This window comes from Triticum urartu, chromosome 1, assembly GCF_003073215.2.
Source record: "Triticum urartu cultivar G1812 chromosome 1, Tu2.1, whole genome shotgun sequence".
In the NCBI taxonomy this organism is placed as follows: Eukaryota; Viridiplantae; Streptophyta; class Magnoliopsida; order Poales; family Poaceae; genus Triticum; species Triticum urartu.
In genome coordinates this window covers 484,732,966-484,746,396 of record NC_053022.1, presented here as the reverse complement: position 1 = coordinate 484,746,396, position 13,431 = coordinate 484,732,966, and the positions used below count along the sequence as shown (strand labels likewise).

General features: G+C 48.6%; 1 protein-coding gene and 1 pseudogene across 1 annotated transcript; both read left to right on the top strand.

The window, feature by feature from the left end:
• Positions 1-5,839: 5,839 nt before the first annotated feature.
• On the top strand, positions 5,840-9,309 carry LOC125521139 (protein NETWORKED 2A-like). The gene is made up of 2 exons (XM_048686190.1): positions 5,840-6,381; positions 6,480-9,309. Exons 1-2 carry the CDS (start codon positions 6,288-6,290, stop codon positions 8,894-8,896), a joined length of 2,511 nt encoding a protein of 836 aa, XP_048542147.1. The 5' UTR covers positions 5,840-6,287; the 3' UTR covers positions 8,897-9,309.
• Positions 9,310-9,586: 277 nt separating this feature from the next.
• Positions 9,587-12,646, top strand: LOC125521148 (annotated as a pseudogene).
• Positions 12,647-13,431: the final 785 nt, after the last annotated feature.

The window sequence follows — 13,431 nt, the reverse complement described above, 5'->3', positions numbered from 1 at the left end:
ATGTGATGGATAAGACCCAATTCTAAGCCTAGCACAAAGATCGTGTAGTTCGTATGCTAAAGCTTTTCTAATGTCAAGTATCATTTCCTTAGACCATGAGATTGTGCAACTCCCGGATACCGTAGGAATGCTTTGGGTGTGCCAAACGTCACAACGTAACTGGGTGGCTATAAAGGTACACTACGGGTATCTCCGAAAGTGTCTGTTGGGTTGGCACGAATCGAGACTGGGATTTGTCACTCCGTGTGACGGAGAGGTATCTCTAGGCCCACTCGGTAGGACATCATCATATGCGCAATGTGACCAAGGAGTTGATCACGGGATGATGTGTTACAGAACGAGTAAAGAGACTTGCCGGTAACGAGATTGAACAAGGTATCGGATACCGACAATCGAGTCTCGGGCAAGTACAATACCGCTAGACAAAGGGAATTGAATACAGGATTGATTGAATCCTTGACATCGTGGTTCATCCGATGAGATCATCGTGAAACATGTGGGAGCCAACATGGGTATCCAGATCCCGCTGTTGGTTATTGGCCGGAGAGGTGTCTCGGTCATGTCTGCATGGTTCCCGAACCCGTAGGGTCTACACACTTAAGGTTCGATGATGCTAGGGTTATAGGGAATAGATATACGTGGTTACCGAATGTTGTTCGGAGTCCCGGATGAGATCCCGGACATCACGAGGAGTTCCGGAATGGTCCGGAGGTAAAGATTTATATATGGGAAGTCCTGTTTTGGTCACCGGAAAAGTTTCGGGTGCTATCGGTAACGTACCGGGACCACCGGGAGGGTCCCGAGGGTCCACCAGGTGGGGCTACCTGCCCCAGAGGGCTGCGTGGGCCAAGTGTGAGAGGGGACCAGCCCCAGGTGGGCTGGTGCGCCCCCCCACCAGGGCCCAAGGCAAAGAGAGAAGGGAAAAGGGGGAAACCCTAGGCTCAGATGGGCCTAAGGCCCACCTAGTGGTGCGCCCCCTCTCTCTCCCCCCTTGGACGCCCCCCTAGATGGGATCTAGGGCTGGCCGCCACCCCTAGGGGTGGAAACCTAGGTGGGGGCGCAGCCCCTCCCTTTCCTCTATATATAGTGGGGTTTTGGGCTGCCATACACACGAGAACATCTCCTTCTTGGCGCAACCCTACCCCTCTCCCTCCTCGTCTCTTGCGGTGCTTGGCGAAGCCCTGCTGGAGTACCACGCTCCTCCACCACCACCACGCCGTCGTGTTGCCGCTGGATGGAGTCTTCCCCAACATCTCCCTCTCTCCTTGCTGGATCAAGGCATGGGAGACGTCACCGGGCTGCATGTGTGTTGAACGCGGAGGTGCCGTCCGTTCGGCACTAGGATCATCGGTGATTTGGATCACGACGAGTATGACTCCATCAACCCCGTTCACTTGAACGCTTCCGCTTAGCGATCTACAAGGGTATGTAGATGCACTCTCCTTCCCTCGTTGCTAGATTACTCCATAGATTGATCTTGGTGTTGCGTAGAAAATTTTGAATTTCTGCTACGTTCACCAACATATATATGTACACGTCTAGGAGCGGACAACTAATGCAATACATATGCTTAAACCTTGTGGGTCCCAGCTGTCAGATGGAGGAAGCATTTTTGTGCTTAATAAGGAGACACTTGTCTGTGTACGATCATGGACTTGGTGGGTCTGTACTGTCAGACTCTCCATGTAAAGTTCTCTTCCAATGTCTCTCATTTGTTGACCACCTTGACAACACTGTGAAGAGCACACCAAGGCGATGGACGATGGCGAGGCCTCGGATGAGAATCACCCAGAGCCGATGAAAATCAATAGTGGAGTCCCAGGTGGAGGGGAGTAAGAGGGTTGATTGGTTTGGATGTGGGGTGAGGCTGCCATCATCGAAGAAAAAGAAGAGGTGTGGGGGAGTAGAGGAATGGCTTGACCGGCGGTTTAGGGTAGGTGGAGCTGCCGGGCGTGCCCGACGGTGCTGCCAGCCATTGGAGGTAGGATCTAGCATTCCTGCGAGAGTTATTTTGGGCGGATGGAAAAAGAAGATCTAACATTGAAGAAGCGTGTTGGTCGTTGGATGTCAATCCAACGGTTATGCCGCCATAACCCTTTGTTGTCTAAGTTGACAAAGCCTTGCATATGCTTCAACATAGTGCATCCCATATGTCAGCCTCCAAATCTTTGGCGGACATACATCCCATTTGTTAAAAAATGAATTTATAACCCATTTAAGTATTGGGAATGCCAACTTTAAGACTGAAAGTTCCATCAAGGCCCACATTCATCCTTTTTCTTGAAAGATTTGCAGCTGGGCTCGGCGAGGAAAATGCTGGTCTGGGTTGAGCATTGTCCTATAATTTTTTTAGGTTGGGCATTTATCCCAAACAAAAAAAGTTGGTTGGTATGTGGAGTAATAACTATCTTGACAACTTTCTATGTCCCAAATTCAGCATTATATTAGGGGGCAACACTTTTTTGCGCTTTTACTATTTTCTAGTGCAAGGACATTTGTTTCGCATCAGCCGATTTTGCGTTTGCTTATTTTTACCTTCGCGAACATTGCGGATGCACCCACTTACATCCCTAGCCGCTTATCGTGGGGTGGTGGGAGCATGCAGTCCAGACAGTGCTGGTTTGAGAGGCTGGAGGAAGAGGAAGATGGGAGATTGAAAATGAAGAGAAAAGGCCCGCCAACCATTTGAGATGAACCCAACTATTGGTAGAAAGAAAAACATTTGTGTCCCCTGACATTTTATTTATCTAGATGAAGATAGTAGCTAATTTCATTCCAAATTTGTCGCACCACGACATTAGAACACTTAAATAAAAAATATACAAATAAGTCTTTACATTTGGTAGCTGAAGCTGAACCAAAAACTATACTAATAGCCACGGCCACGGCCAGTGCCACCCCCATCAGCACCATCCGCCGATGCCATGGTCGTGGCCACCGCCACCCCCACATCCTCCACCACCACCACAATCGTGTTAGAATGTGGGTGGCATGGAAATACGCCTTTGTGGCATTGAAGTCCAAGGAAGGCCATCGTCTGTGGCGGCGGGAAGGCCCAGCGAGAGGCGCGGGCGCAAGGCCGCCAATCTATTACTCTGCCACCACATCCAACCGCGCATCCATTTCCAAGGCCAGATCCATCTTTTCCCACAAGGGGGCCAGAGAATCCATGGGCAGCTCCTCCTCTCCAAAATTGAAGACGACTGGGTGCTCCTCCGGTTGCACCATTGATGAGGGAGTACTGGTGGACTGGAGATGATAATGAGAGGTGCCGAAGAGAGGATTGGGGCGATAGATGGGAGTGTGGCGACCTATTCTAGGTCGCCGCGAGTTCCATTAAGGAGGTTGGATAGGCAGCGGGCGTCCGACGGTGGGCAGACAAAAGGCGGGTCTCCCGGTGGCAAAAGCTATCGCCGCCTTCTCGTATGATTCTCGGCTGCACAGACTACCACGACTAGGATCACACGTGGTGGTCATCCGTCATACTCCATAATTGGAGGCACTAATGGCTAGCAGCCATCGTCGATGGTGCATGAGATGTCACGTTTCTTCAATTCCCACGCACAACACGAGGAGGAAGAAAATGGAACTTCCATCCCGAGGTGGCGAGGTGACGGTTGAGGTGTGGAGCGAGCTAGAGTTAAGCGGGTCATGGCGCGAGGGAGCGTCACCGGCCGCTGTGGGCGGCACCATGCGGTCCAATCATGCTGGTTTGGGCGGGGGGAGGGACAAGCAGACCGAAGAATGAAGAAGCATGCCAGCCATTGGATTGATATCCAATCAACATACGCAAAATTTGTTTCAGTGGTTGGCTCTGCATGAGTTTTTATTAAAACGTGGCTCTTCATGATAGAACTTGTTTTTTATAACAATGCAATGGGTCCCAAATGTTAGCCTCCCAATCCATGGTGGACCAGCTGCCCATTTGTTGGGCGAGCTAACCTACAGAAAAGAACAATTTCTTTTTCATCAAGGCCCCAGAAAAATATGTTTAATCTTGGGCGGTGAGGGGCTTAGATTCAGACAGGCTAGGCGAGGCGGTTCAACCAGCCGAGTTCCAGATGTCAATTTGTGAAATCTATTGGCTCCCCTGTGTGTCCATGTGTGATGCACTGGTCATTTGTGTAGGATCCAGCCGATTGTTTTCCATGTAATGTACGTGTGTTAGTAGGCTAGTTAGTGATGTTGAGAAACGTAGTAGAAAACAAAAAATCCGCCCTACAATCACCTAGGAACAATATGAAGATGCATATAAGGTTTGGATCAATGATCGTTATTGACTCCGAGTGCAGCGGAAGTGGACGAGTCTGTGTAGATTGTACTTGGAGTCCCTCACACCATGGATGAATGATCCCGCGAACCACCCACGAACGGTCCCTCGAACGGAAGACCGGAAGCACGACCTCTCTACTTGGTTGCAAGCGTACGGTCTTCATGATTCGGCAGCGCTTCGCTGTCTAGAACTAATCGTCACAGGAGAATTAGAGGGAAGAGATTAGAACCACACTGAACTTCTAATTATGTGGATTAGAGGATCTAGGTCAAGCTCTAATTGATCAACTAGGATCAACTAGAACTAGACTTAGAGGAACTAGAGGAGGCTTTTTGTGTTAATTATGAAAAAAACCCTCTAGTATATATTGGTTGGAGGAAAGGGTGCCACAATGGGGGAAGGATACCTCATCCCTTATGCCAGCCAAGGAGGGGGTTTCCCACTCCAATTCGGCCTCCCCTTGGCCTCAAAAAGGCTAAGGGGTGGCGCCTCCTTTATTGGGCCCTCATGGCCTGATAGTCCTTTCACTACTTGGCCTTTTAAAACCCGTTGATATTAAATTAAATATAAAAGCCTTATAACAATAACTAGGGCCTTTAATTATTAATTTAACAGCATCGGAAACATTCTCCACCTATATATTATTTATAAGTAATACCCGGTATTGCCCGATAAACTTCAAAACTCTTCCGGTGATCCCAAAACGCTTCAGGTTCCTCTCGAAACTATTTTGAATATTAACGGAGCTATTTCATAAATAATTCCTCATTACTCCCGCCCTACTAACACTCAGCATATCATGATCACCTTAAGCTTGTGACCCCGTAGGTTTGGTAAATTATAGACATGAATGAAACTCCTTCGTTCAATGACCGATAGCGGAACCGTGGACGTCCATATCGATCCCTTTGGTTGCATGAATGGTATTTGAGTGAAACTTTGGTTATCATGTGATGTTCCCTTTGCTTCACGATACTTTACAAAACCCAAGATGCATCGGTATCCTCCCGAGTCATACACATGCCCACTATACCGCCATCCTTGTTACCAGTTTTGTTCTTCTTTCTCATTGAAGTGTTCCAGCATCCTTGTGACGTAGTTTTTTCAGTGAAGAATAGTTCGTCGAATCCTATCAACACAGGATCTAGTTTTGAAGATCTCGACGCGATGAATTCAACGGTGGAAACGGTCCGAGATTTGGACGAACGGTTTTGATAAAACATTTTGAATAAACGAATCTATGAGAACAGGAAAAAAAATTAGTGCGCTACTTGGCGCAACCAGGGGAGAGACGGAAGTGACCTTTGCCGGCAGTACTCCTTAATTAATGCTTTCGTAAAATCCTAAAAAAAAGTGCTTTCATAAAAAAGAGAGGAAGGATTAGAGGTGCACTTAGAAACGCTACAAGCCCACGACGGCCCATCAGCCTGCCCATCAAGCCAATTCCAGAATCCAGGCCCGTGTTTCACGGTCGTGCTCTGGGCCTGGATCGTTCTCGCCCGCCCGCCGCACCCCGGCGAGGCAAACCGCGGCCGCCCGCCCTTCCCTTCCCCCCACGGCAGCCGACCGACCGCACCACCACCAACCACCGACCACCCCCCGCCGCCCGAATGGCGGAAAACGCCACCCCCGCCATGCGCGCGCTGCCATCCGCTCCCACCACCGGCCGCGCGCGTCGCTCGCGCCCGCCCACCGACCCCCGCGGCAACCGGAGCGAAACCAGCGCCCCCTCCCCCTCGTCCTATTTCGCCATGCCACCCTCCACCACCGACCCACCTCCCCTCTCCTCTCCTTCTCCGGCTTCCGGCGGCTAAGGGCCCTCGCTGCACGGCCGCACCGCACACCGCGTCGCGCAATCCGCATCCAGCCCTCCTCGTCGCGGCGCAGCTCACGCCACCCACGGCACCGAGGGCGCGCGCCCGGCGACGCGGAGTAGCAGGAGGAGGAGGAGGAGGAGGGGGTTGAGAGCAAGCGGGCGGCCCCGGCGCGGCGTGACCCCCTCCGGCCTCCGGCCATGCTGCAGCGCGCGGCGGGCAACGCCTACTCCTGGTGGTGGGCGTCCCACATCCGCACCAGCCAGTCCAAATGGCTCGACGCCACCCTCAACGGTACGCATCCATTCCCCATCCCCGGCGTGGCGCATTGCGCGTTGCGGATTTCTGAAAACTGTGGCCATGACAATGTTGTGTCTGCATCGTGCGTGCAGAGATGGAGGAGAGGGTGAAGCTCATGATCAAGCTCATCGGGGCGGATGCCGACACGTTCGGCAAGAAGGCGGAGCTCTACTTCAGGAGCCGGCCGGAGCTCATCAGCAACGTCGAGGAGATGTTCAGATCCTACCAAGCACTGGCTGACCGGTACGACCGGATATCTAGCGAGCTGCACAAGGCCAACCACACCATTGCCACCGTTTTCCCGGACCATGTCCAGTTCTCCATGCAAGAGGATGACGCCGAAGGAGTCCCCAAGGCAATTACAAGTATTGATCTCATCAACTACAAATTCCCTGCTCTGGAAGGTTTGCCAATGGGCTCACGCGTCACAAGCCGGGGATCGAGCCCGAACCCGGCTCCAAAGAGGACCCAGACACACCGGGGAGTCGGCTCCCACATGAATAAGGACAGGGCACTGGAAGAGATCGACAAGCTGCAGAAGCAAATCCTGGTGCTGCAGACCGAGAAGGAGTTCTTGAAGACCACTTATGACAGTGCACTGGGCAAGTATCTAGACATTGAAAGGAAGGTGGCCGAGTTGCAGGAGGAAGTTTGCGGCTTGCAAGATACTTTTAGCACTAGCTCGGGCATTGAAGACAATGAAGCCCGAGCACTGATGGCTTCACGAGCCCTTATGTCTTGTGAGCATACATTGGTTAACTTGCAGGGCCAGCAAAAGAGGTCATCTAAAGAGGCGAGGACTGAATTTCAAAGATTCAACGAGGCAAAGGAGAAACTGAAAACCTTCAAGGATGAGTGTGGGCAGCCCCAGACGCAAGATGACGGGCCCGATCACCATGAAACAGGACTTACCCAAGTACTGCCACCTGTGGATGGTGGCGATTCTGTTCAGGACGAGGCTAAGCTTGACCTGCAGGAAGTATGCCAAAAAATCAAAGAACTAATTGAATTGCGCCCAGAGGCATCAGTTTCAGACATAGCGGAAAAAGTTGATCGACTTGTGGAGAAGGTAGTCAACCTGGAGCTTGCTACTACGTCTCAGAATGCTCAGATCGATAGAATGAAATCTGAGATAGATGACTTTCACAAGCGCCTGCATGCCTTGGAGGAGGAGAAGGCAGCTTTGGTTGTTGATTCCAGTAAGTTGGCCGAAAGGTTGAAGCAAGTTGAGGTGGTGCTACAAGTCGTCCTACAAATTGGTAGGTCCATACAACATGGTACCGAGAATATTCGTGAAGAAATGACTGAAGCTTGCAGTGAACTTGCTGGGTTTGTAGAAGCATTGAACTCTCCAGCGTCTCAAAACAGCAAGTTTTTTGATTCGTCTGAAAAGGGCTCGGAAGATATTGTGGTGCAGCAACAGCTTGTTGCTAATCTATCTGAAGGCGAGGATAATATTTTATCAGAAGATTATGCATCTGTGCTTCAGATCTACAAAGATACAGAGCAACAACTTTCTGAAATTGAGAAGGAAAACCAAAAGTATCATACTGAGGCGATGTCAGAGCTGAAGGAACTGAAGAGCTCTAATACAATGAAAGACGAGGAGATTCATTCTCTTCGCCGCATGCTAAGTTCTTTGCAGAGAAAGATGAATGTTTCTGTTTCGGAGAGCGGGGAGATGTCTGAAGAAACGTCCAAAATAAGCAGCACTCCTACAACTGAAGACAAAGAGATTGCTGATGTAGATGAATATATTAAGCAATGCGAAGGTGAAGAACCACTTGAGTATTCAGTTGGGGAGGAAAAATTTAGAGCAGAGATCGACAAGGTGTTGGAGCAGACCATGGACTTCTGGCTGAGGTTTAGCACATCATACCATCAAATACGACATTTCCAAACAGCATTTGACAGGCTAAAAGCCGAGATGATCAAGTTGACCGATGCACAGGCACAGGGAGTTGCAGATGGAATTCCTACTAATCATCAGGTAGCAAAACTGGAGTCAGCTGTTTTAGAAAAGAAATTTCGGGATTTGAATACAGATCTTCAAGTTTGGATGGAAAAGAATGTGCTATTAAAAGGAGAGCTGGAGAACAGGTTCTCTTCACTATGCAGCATACAAGAGGATATATCAAAGATCACAATTCTGGATAAAGGTGGTGAAGATCATTTTACCCTCATCCAAGCTGCAAAATTCCAAGGAGAGGTTCTTAATATGAAACAAGAGAATAACAAAGTTGCTAAAGAGCTAGAAGCTGGGCTGGACCACGTAAGAGGTCTCCAAGTGGAGGTTGGGAGGGAGCTCTTGAAACTCCGGGAGAATCTTGAGCTATCTATAGCAAGAAGCAACCGCGCTCAACAGAACTTTCGAACCTTGTCAACAAAAGCTGTGATTCCCCTTAGAACTTTCCTGTTTGGTGTGAAGCCGAAGAAGCCATCACTCTTCTCCTGCATGGGTCCTGGGATGCATAAGCAATATGGTAGCTCGAAGCATGGTCGTAGATGAGAATGGTTGGGTTATCTGCTATTTGTTTCTTGGTATTAATACATGAGAGATTTCATTGTAGTTGCCAGTTGATTTGGAGCTATACGTGTCTTTCCTTAGGGCTTAAATGTATAGGACCTGCATCACTTGACTCAAATTTGTTTTATGATTCAATATACTCCTGCACTAACCTTACTGCCAGAACTAAATTTGGTGGGAAGGATAATGTCATATTTGTTCATCATACTACTGTCCTGGTACCGGAAGAAACTGTGTTTGCCTTCAATGGTCAAACTGAGGTCAAGTTGGCAATCCTTCGGGGCATCGTTCATAAAGCTGTTGGGAGGAAACTATTACCACTCAGATTCCAGACAAAATACAAACGTTTTTTGAATTTCTCATGCCCACAATATCCTTGTCTTCCTCTGGTGGTCTGTTCAGCAGTCATTGAAATCACTTTTCAGGATATGCAATCTTGGAGAAGCGGGTCTCCCCTCGTTTGGCAATGTCTTTCTTCAATGCATGGTGTCAATATAGTGGAAAATTACCAGACAAAAATGTCTGTTGACTTCATGGTGTTTGGTTCATGTCCAAATTCAAAGTTGGTTTGCATACGATGATCTGTTAACATCCAAAAAAGGAAAAGGAAGGCTAGGTTGCCTATAAAACTAATATTGTACTATTTTCTTCTGTTCTCTTTTATATGGAAGGTGGTGTTGCTGTTTACTACAGTTGTTTGTTGTATTGCATCTTTAGCCTCTTAACATTTTAGCATAAGTTTGAGTCATTGCTACTTCCTTAGCAGGAAAGATAAGTGACTGTTGGTTTCATTGAATCATATGACAGGATGGTGTCAGAATCTTGGCTCGGATAGACTTGATCAGGTATGTTTCATATCAGTGCTCTAGACGGCACATCACATGAAGTTAATAATGCTACCTTGTCCGTTCTTTGATGTATTTACTTTTTAGTACTTATTTCGAAAATGGAAAATGGGCTGTGAGGTGGCAGTTATCAGATATGGCTTAGCCCTGTTCTATCCATTATATACTCACTGTTTTCAGTTTTATGCATAGTTTACTGTATAATTAAACTCTGTAGTTGTCGAAACTGTGCAGCTCTTTCCTAGTCGGTTCACAGGTTTCCTCAAAGTTCTTCTGTTTCCCAAGGTGGTGGGTTCCTGTTTCCTACTTTGCTAGTTGCTACAGAAGTAGGAACCCATTGTACAGAATCAAAGATAAGGTAGGTACCCGGCAATCTCTAGACTCTAGCTAAAGATTAAAGCTCTTGAAATTGATAAAGAAGGGCTTGAGTTTCGTTCCAGCAAGCATCACATCAGTTATCCAGCTACAGATTGTTTTATCTTGTATACCTTTCTATTCCTGCTCCATAATGCTAGTTACTAGTCCTGTTGTCTTCGTAAGTGGATCTCGTTGACAATTGTAGATGGAACTATACATTTGTTTTTCTACTCCACTGCTAGTTACTGTATTTGTAATTATTGGCAAATCCAAAACCAAATTCAGAACTGCAGTGAAGTTAGTTTCCATGTCCAGTATAAATCCAAAATCTAGTCATTCATCTGTAATATTTTCTCTAGTACTATGATCTTCTCATGGGTTTCTTAAGAAAATGTTAGGTGTTCCTTAACGTGGTTGTGATGTGGTTATATTTTCTTGTATTTTTCAGAAAGGGTTATATTTTTTCTTAAAACTAGTAATGTATGTTCTTCATAACATTATCTAACTTATACATACTCGTGATTGGCCCACATGCGCAAATATTGCCAGTAAGGTGCAATTTTGGAGTTTTTTTTTTCATTTTTGTGCAGAATGGCCAATGGCATCAATCTCCCCATGTTTATTAATGCATAATATATAGTTGGAGCATATTCCTTAGCAGCATGTCTGACACCTGTTCGTCTTCTGGAGTGTTATGTTCAGCATACTTTTTATCTTCTATCAGAGGAAGGCAGATTTCGAACTTCTTTTCCTTCCAAGGTAAAGAATCCCATTTCCAGTGGCTTCGCCGGACAGAAAGGGCCCCAGCTTTTGTAGGAGCTATTTGACTTCCCACCCAGCTCATCAGTTTGATATCCTTCCACAACATGCCCACTGTTGACCATACTGAGCTGGCATAGCAATTAGGAAATGTCTGCCTTGTTAAAAGTAGTGGCCCTAGCCGCCCTACCACCTTTGGTATATAGTGTACACCATGCACATCAAGCGTTCTCTTCTTATACCCAACCCCCTTCACTTGCACTTAGCCCCAGACACATTAGAGGGATTCATATCCAAAAGCCATGTTCAATCCTTCTTCCTCGCCCGCGCCCACCTACAGTGACCCCTCCATGCACCATGCAGTGAACCCCTCTGGTGATTTGCACACAGCTCCGACCGAAATTCCTCGCAGCACCGGTTTCTTCCATGCCAATGGTGGCCTGTTTTCTCCGGTCGATGTTGCTGCTTCAGCACCGCCTTCCTACATCTCTCCCCTTCCTCCATACAATATCAACACGAGCACCAGCACACACCCCTTACCATTTCACCTCCAGTTTCTTGACCCCCTCAACGGTAATGCCGCCTTCTCTTGCCCATCTCATTCGACATGGCAGTTGCATCCACCCCCTTTTGCTTCCTCCCCTTCCTCGTCCTCTGGTGACTTCTTTGAATTCAGCAGCTCCGATACCATGCGGCGTGTCCTCAGCACCGGCGACCTGCAGGTAATGCAACAAGACTCAAGTTGGGACTGCAGTTCATACCACTAAACAGCTGCTAACCACATGTTGATGCAAAACAGGGCAACACTGTTTCACCACCATTGCCGCCACCGCCAATACCGCCACAGTTTCCAGGCGACAACTGCAGCCAGGAAGCCGGTGATCCTTTTTCAGAGAAGGTGGGGCGTTACAGCGCCGAAGAACGGAAGGAGAGGATCGAGAGGTACCGCGCCAAGCGCCAGCAGAGGAACTTCCACAAGAAGATAACTGTGTGTATTGATCCCCCTCACAACCTGTGAATGCTTCTGTTCTCTTGCCAATTCTAACATATATCTTGTCCACCATCTCTCTGGTCTTCCAGTACGCTTGCAGGAAGACGCTGGCAGATAGCCGGCCGAGGGTGCAGGGCCGCTTCGCCAGGAACCTTGAGGCGGAGGGCGACATGGAGATGGAGGCGTCTGACATCAGCTATGAGTACTGCCCATACAACAACCTCGGCGGCAACCGCTACGACAGCCAGAGCCAGGGCATGGAAACCGTCGGTGATGGCACGGCGTTTGACGACAGCAAGTGGTGGTGGGGCACGCCGGTGGCAACCAACAGGCAGCAGCAGCAGCTTGGTTTCGACATCGACGACGACGAATCCCAGCTGTGGGCCAGCCTCGCTGACATGTGCTAGCTCCGGCGCCTGATTGTGATTGGTGCTGTCTGGTCTGCTGGTGCAAGGAGCACCGAGCGGCGGCGGCTGCAGGTGGTCAGAGCGGCGTCGCTGACCTTCTTAAGCCCGCCCGCCCGCCACCGTACCCGTAGTGCGTGCATGCAGCTTAATTATTTATCCTTTAGTAGAAGAAAGAAAGAAAGAAAGAAAGACGAGGATGAAGAGGACCTCTCACTCACCTCCCAGCTTCTTCTCCGTGTGTTCCGTCCGAGTCAGACAGTTAGCACTACTTTCTATAGTTTCTACTCGTGTTTTACAGTCTTGTTCCATAAAGCATGGCCCTGCCGTTGCTTTCTGCTCCTCCATACGCACCCGAAAAATCGAAACAAATCTCCTTGCCGTAACTTTCGTGTCCCGTTCTGTCTGTTTTTCATCGCTCTCGCTTTGCGAATGTCAGTGCTGGTGCGTGCATGTTTTCGACATGCTTGCTGTTGCTGATCGGGGAGGCCACTGACTCACCGAGTCATGGCGTGCGCCGCCGAACCCGAAGGTTCCGGCCCCTTGCTGCGGATGGCAAATTGCCGAATGGCGACGGTCTCATTGGCGCAAACAAATTGGTGCTGATCACTTTCACCATCGCTACCCCCTTTTGCCATGCAAAACTCTGTGCAGCTTGACCGGTGTGCGGGCTTTGCACTATGATTCCCCCGCTATAAAAGATACCACACTAGCAGTTCCTGGAAAGAAAAGATGCATCTCCTAACTGTCCTTTTATTGGTCATTTCCGCTTGGAAAGCTTGACGCTATCATTGTCTCAAGAATCATTTTGTGTGTGGGGATGGTGCAGAGATGCAGGCCATTTCGGTCATGGGTGTCGTGGAATCAGAATGTTGGTGGAATAGCTTTCCTGCCTTGGGAACTATTTAGGTCACGGAATCGGTATACTGCTTTCTCCAACATCACGCTGGAAGGAGCCTGCTTCTAATAAAAAGGAAAATAGTTTTACAACAAACATTACCATTTTTATACCTATTTTTACCAAATTGACAACTAAGGCCCACACGTCAGAATGGTGTGGCAGCTGACCAGTGGACAACTCGGATGTACATACTACGTTGGAGGCGACAAGTGCAATCCCTAACCCTAATCCGAGCGAAGGAGAGGGATGGAGCCTAGGGC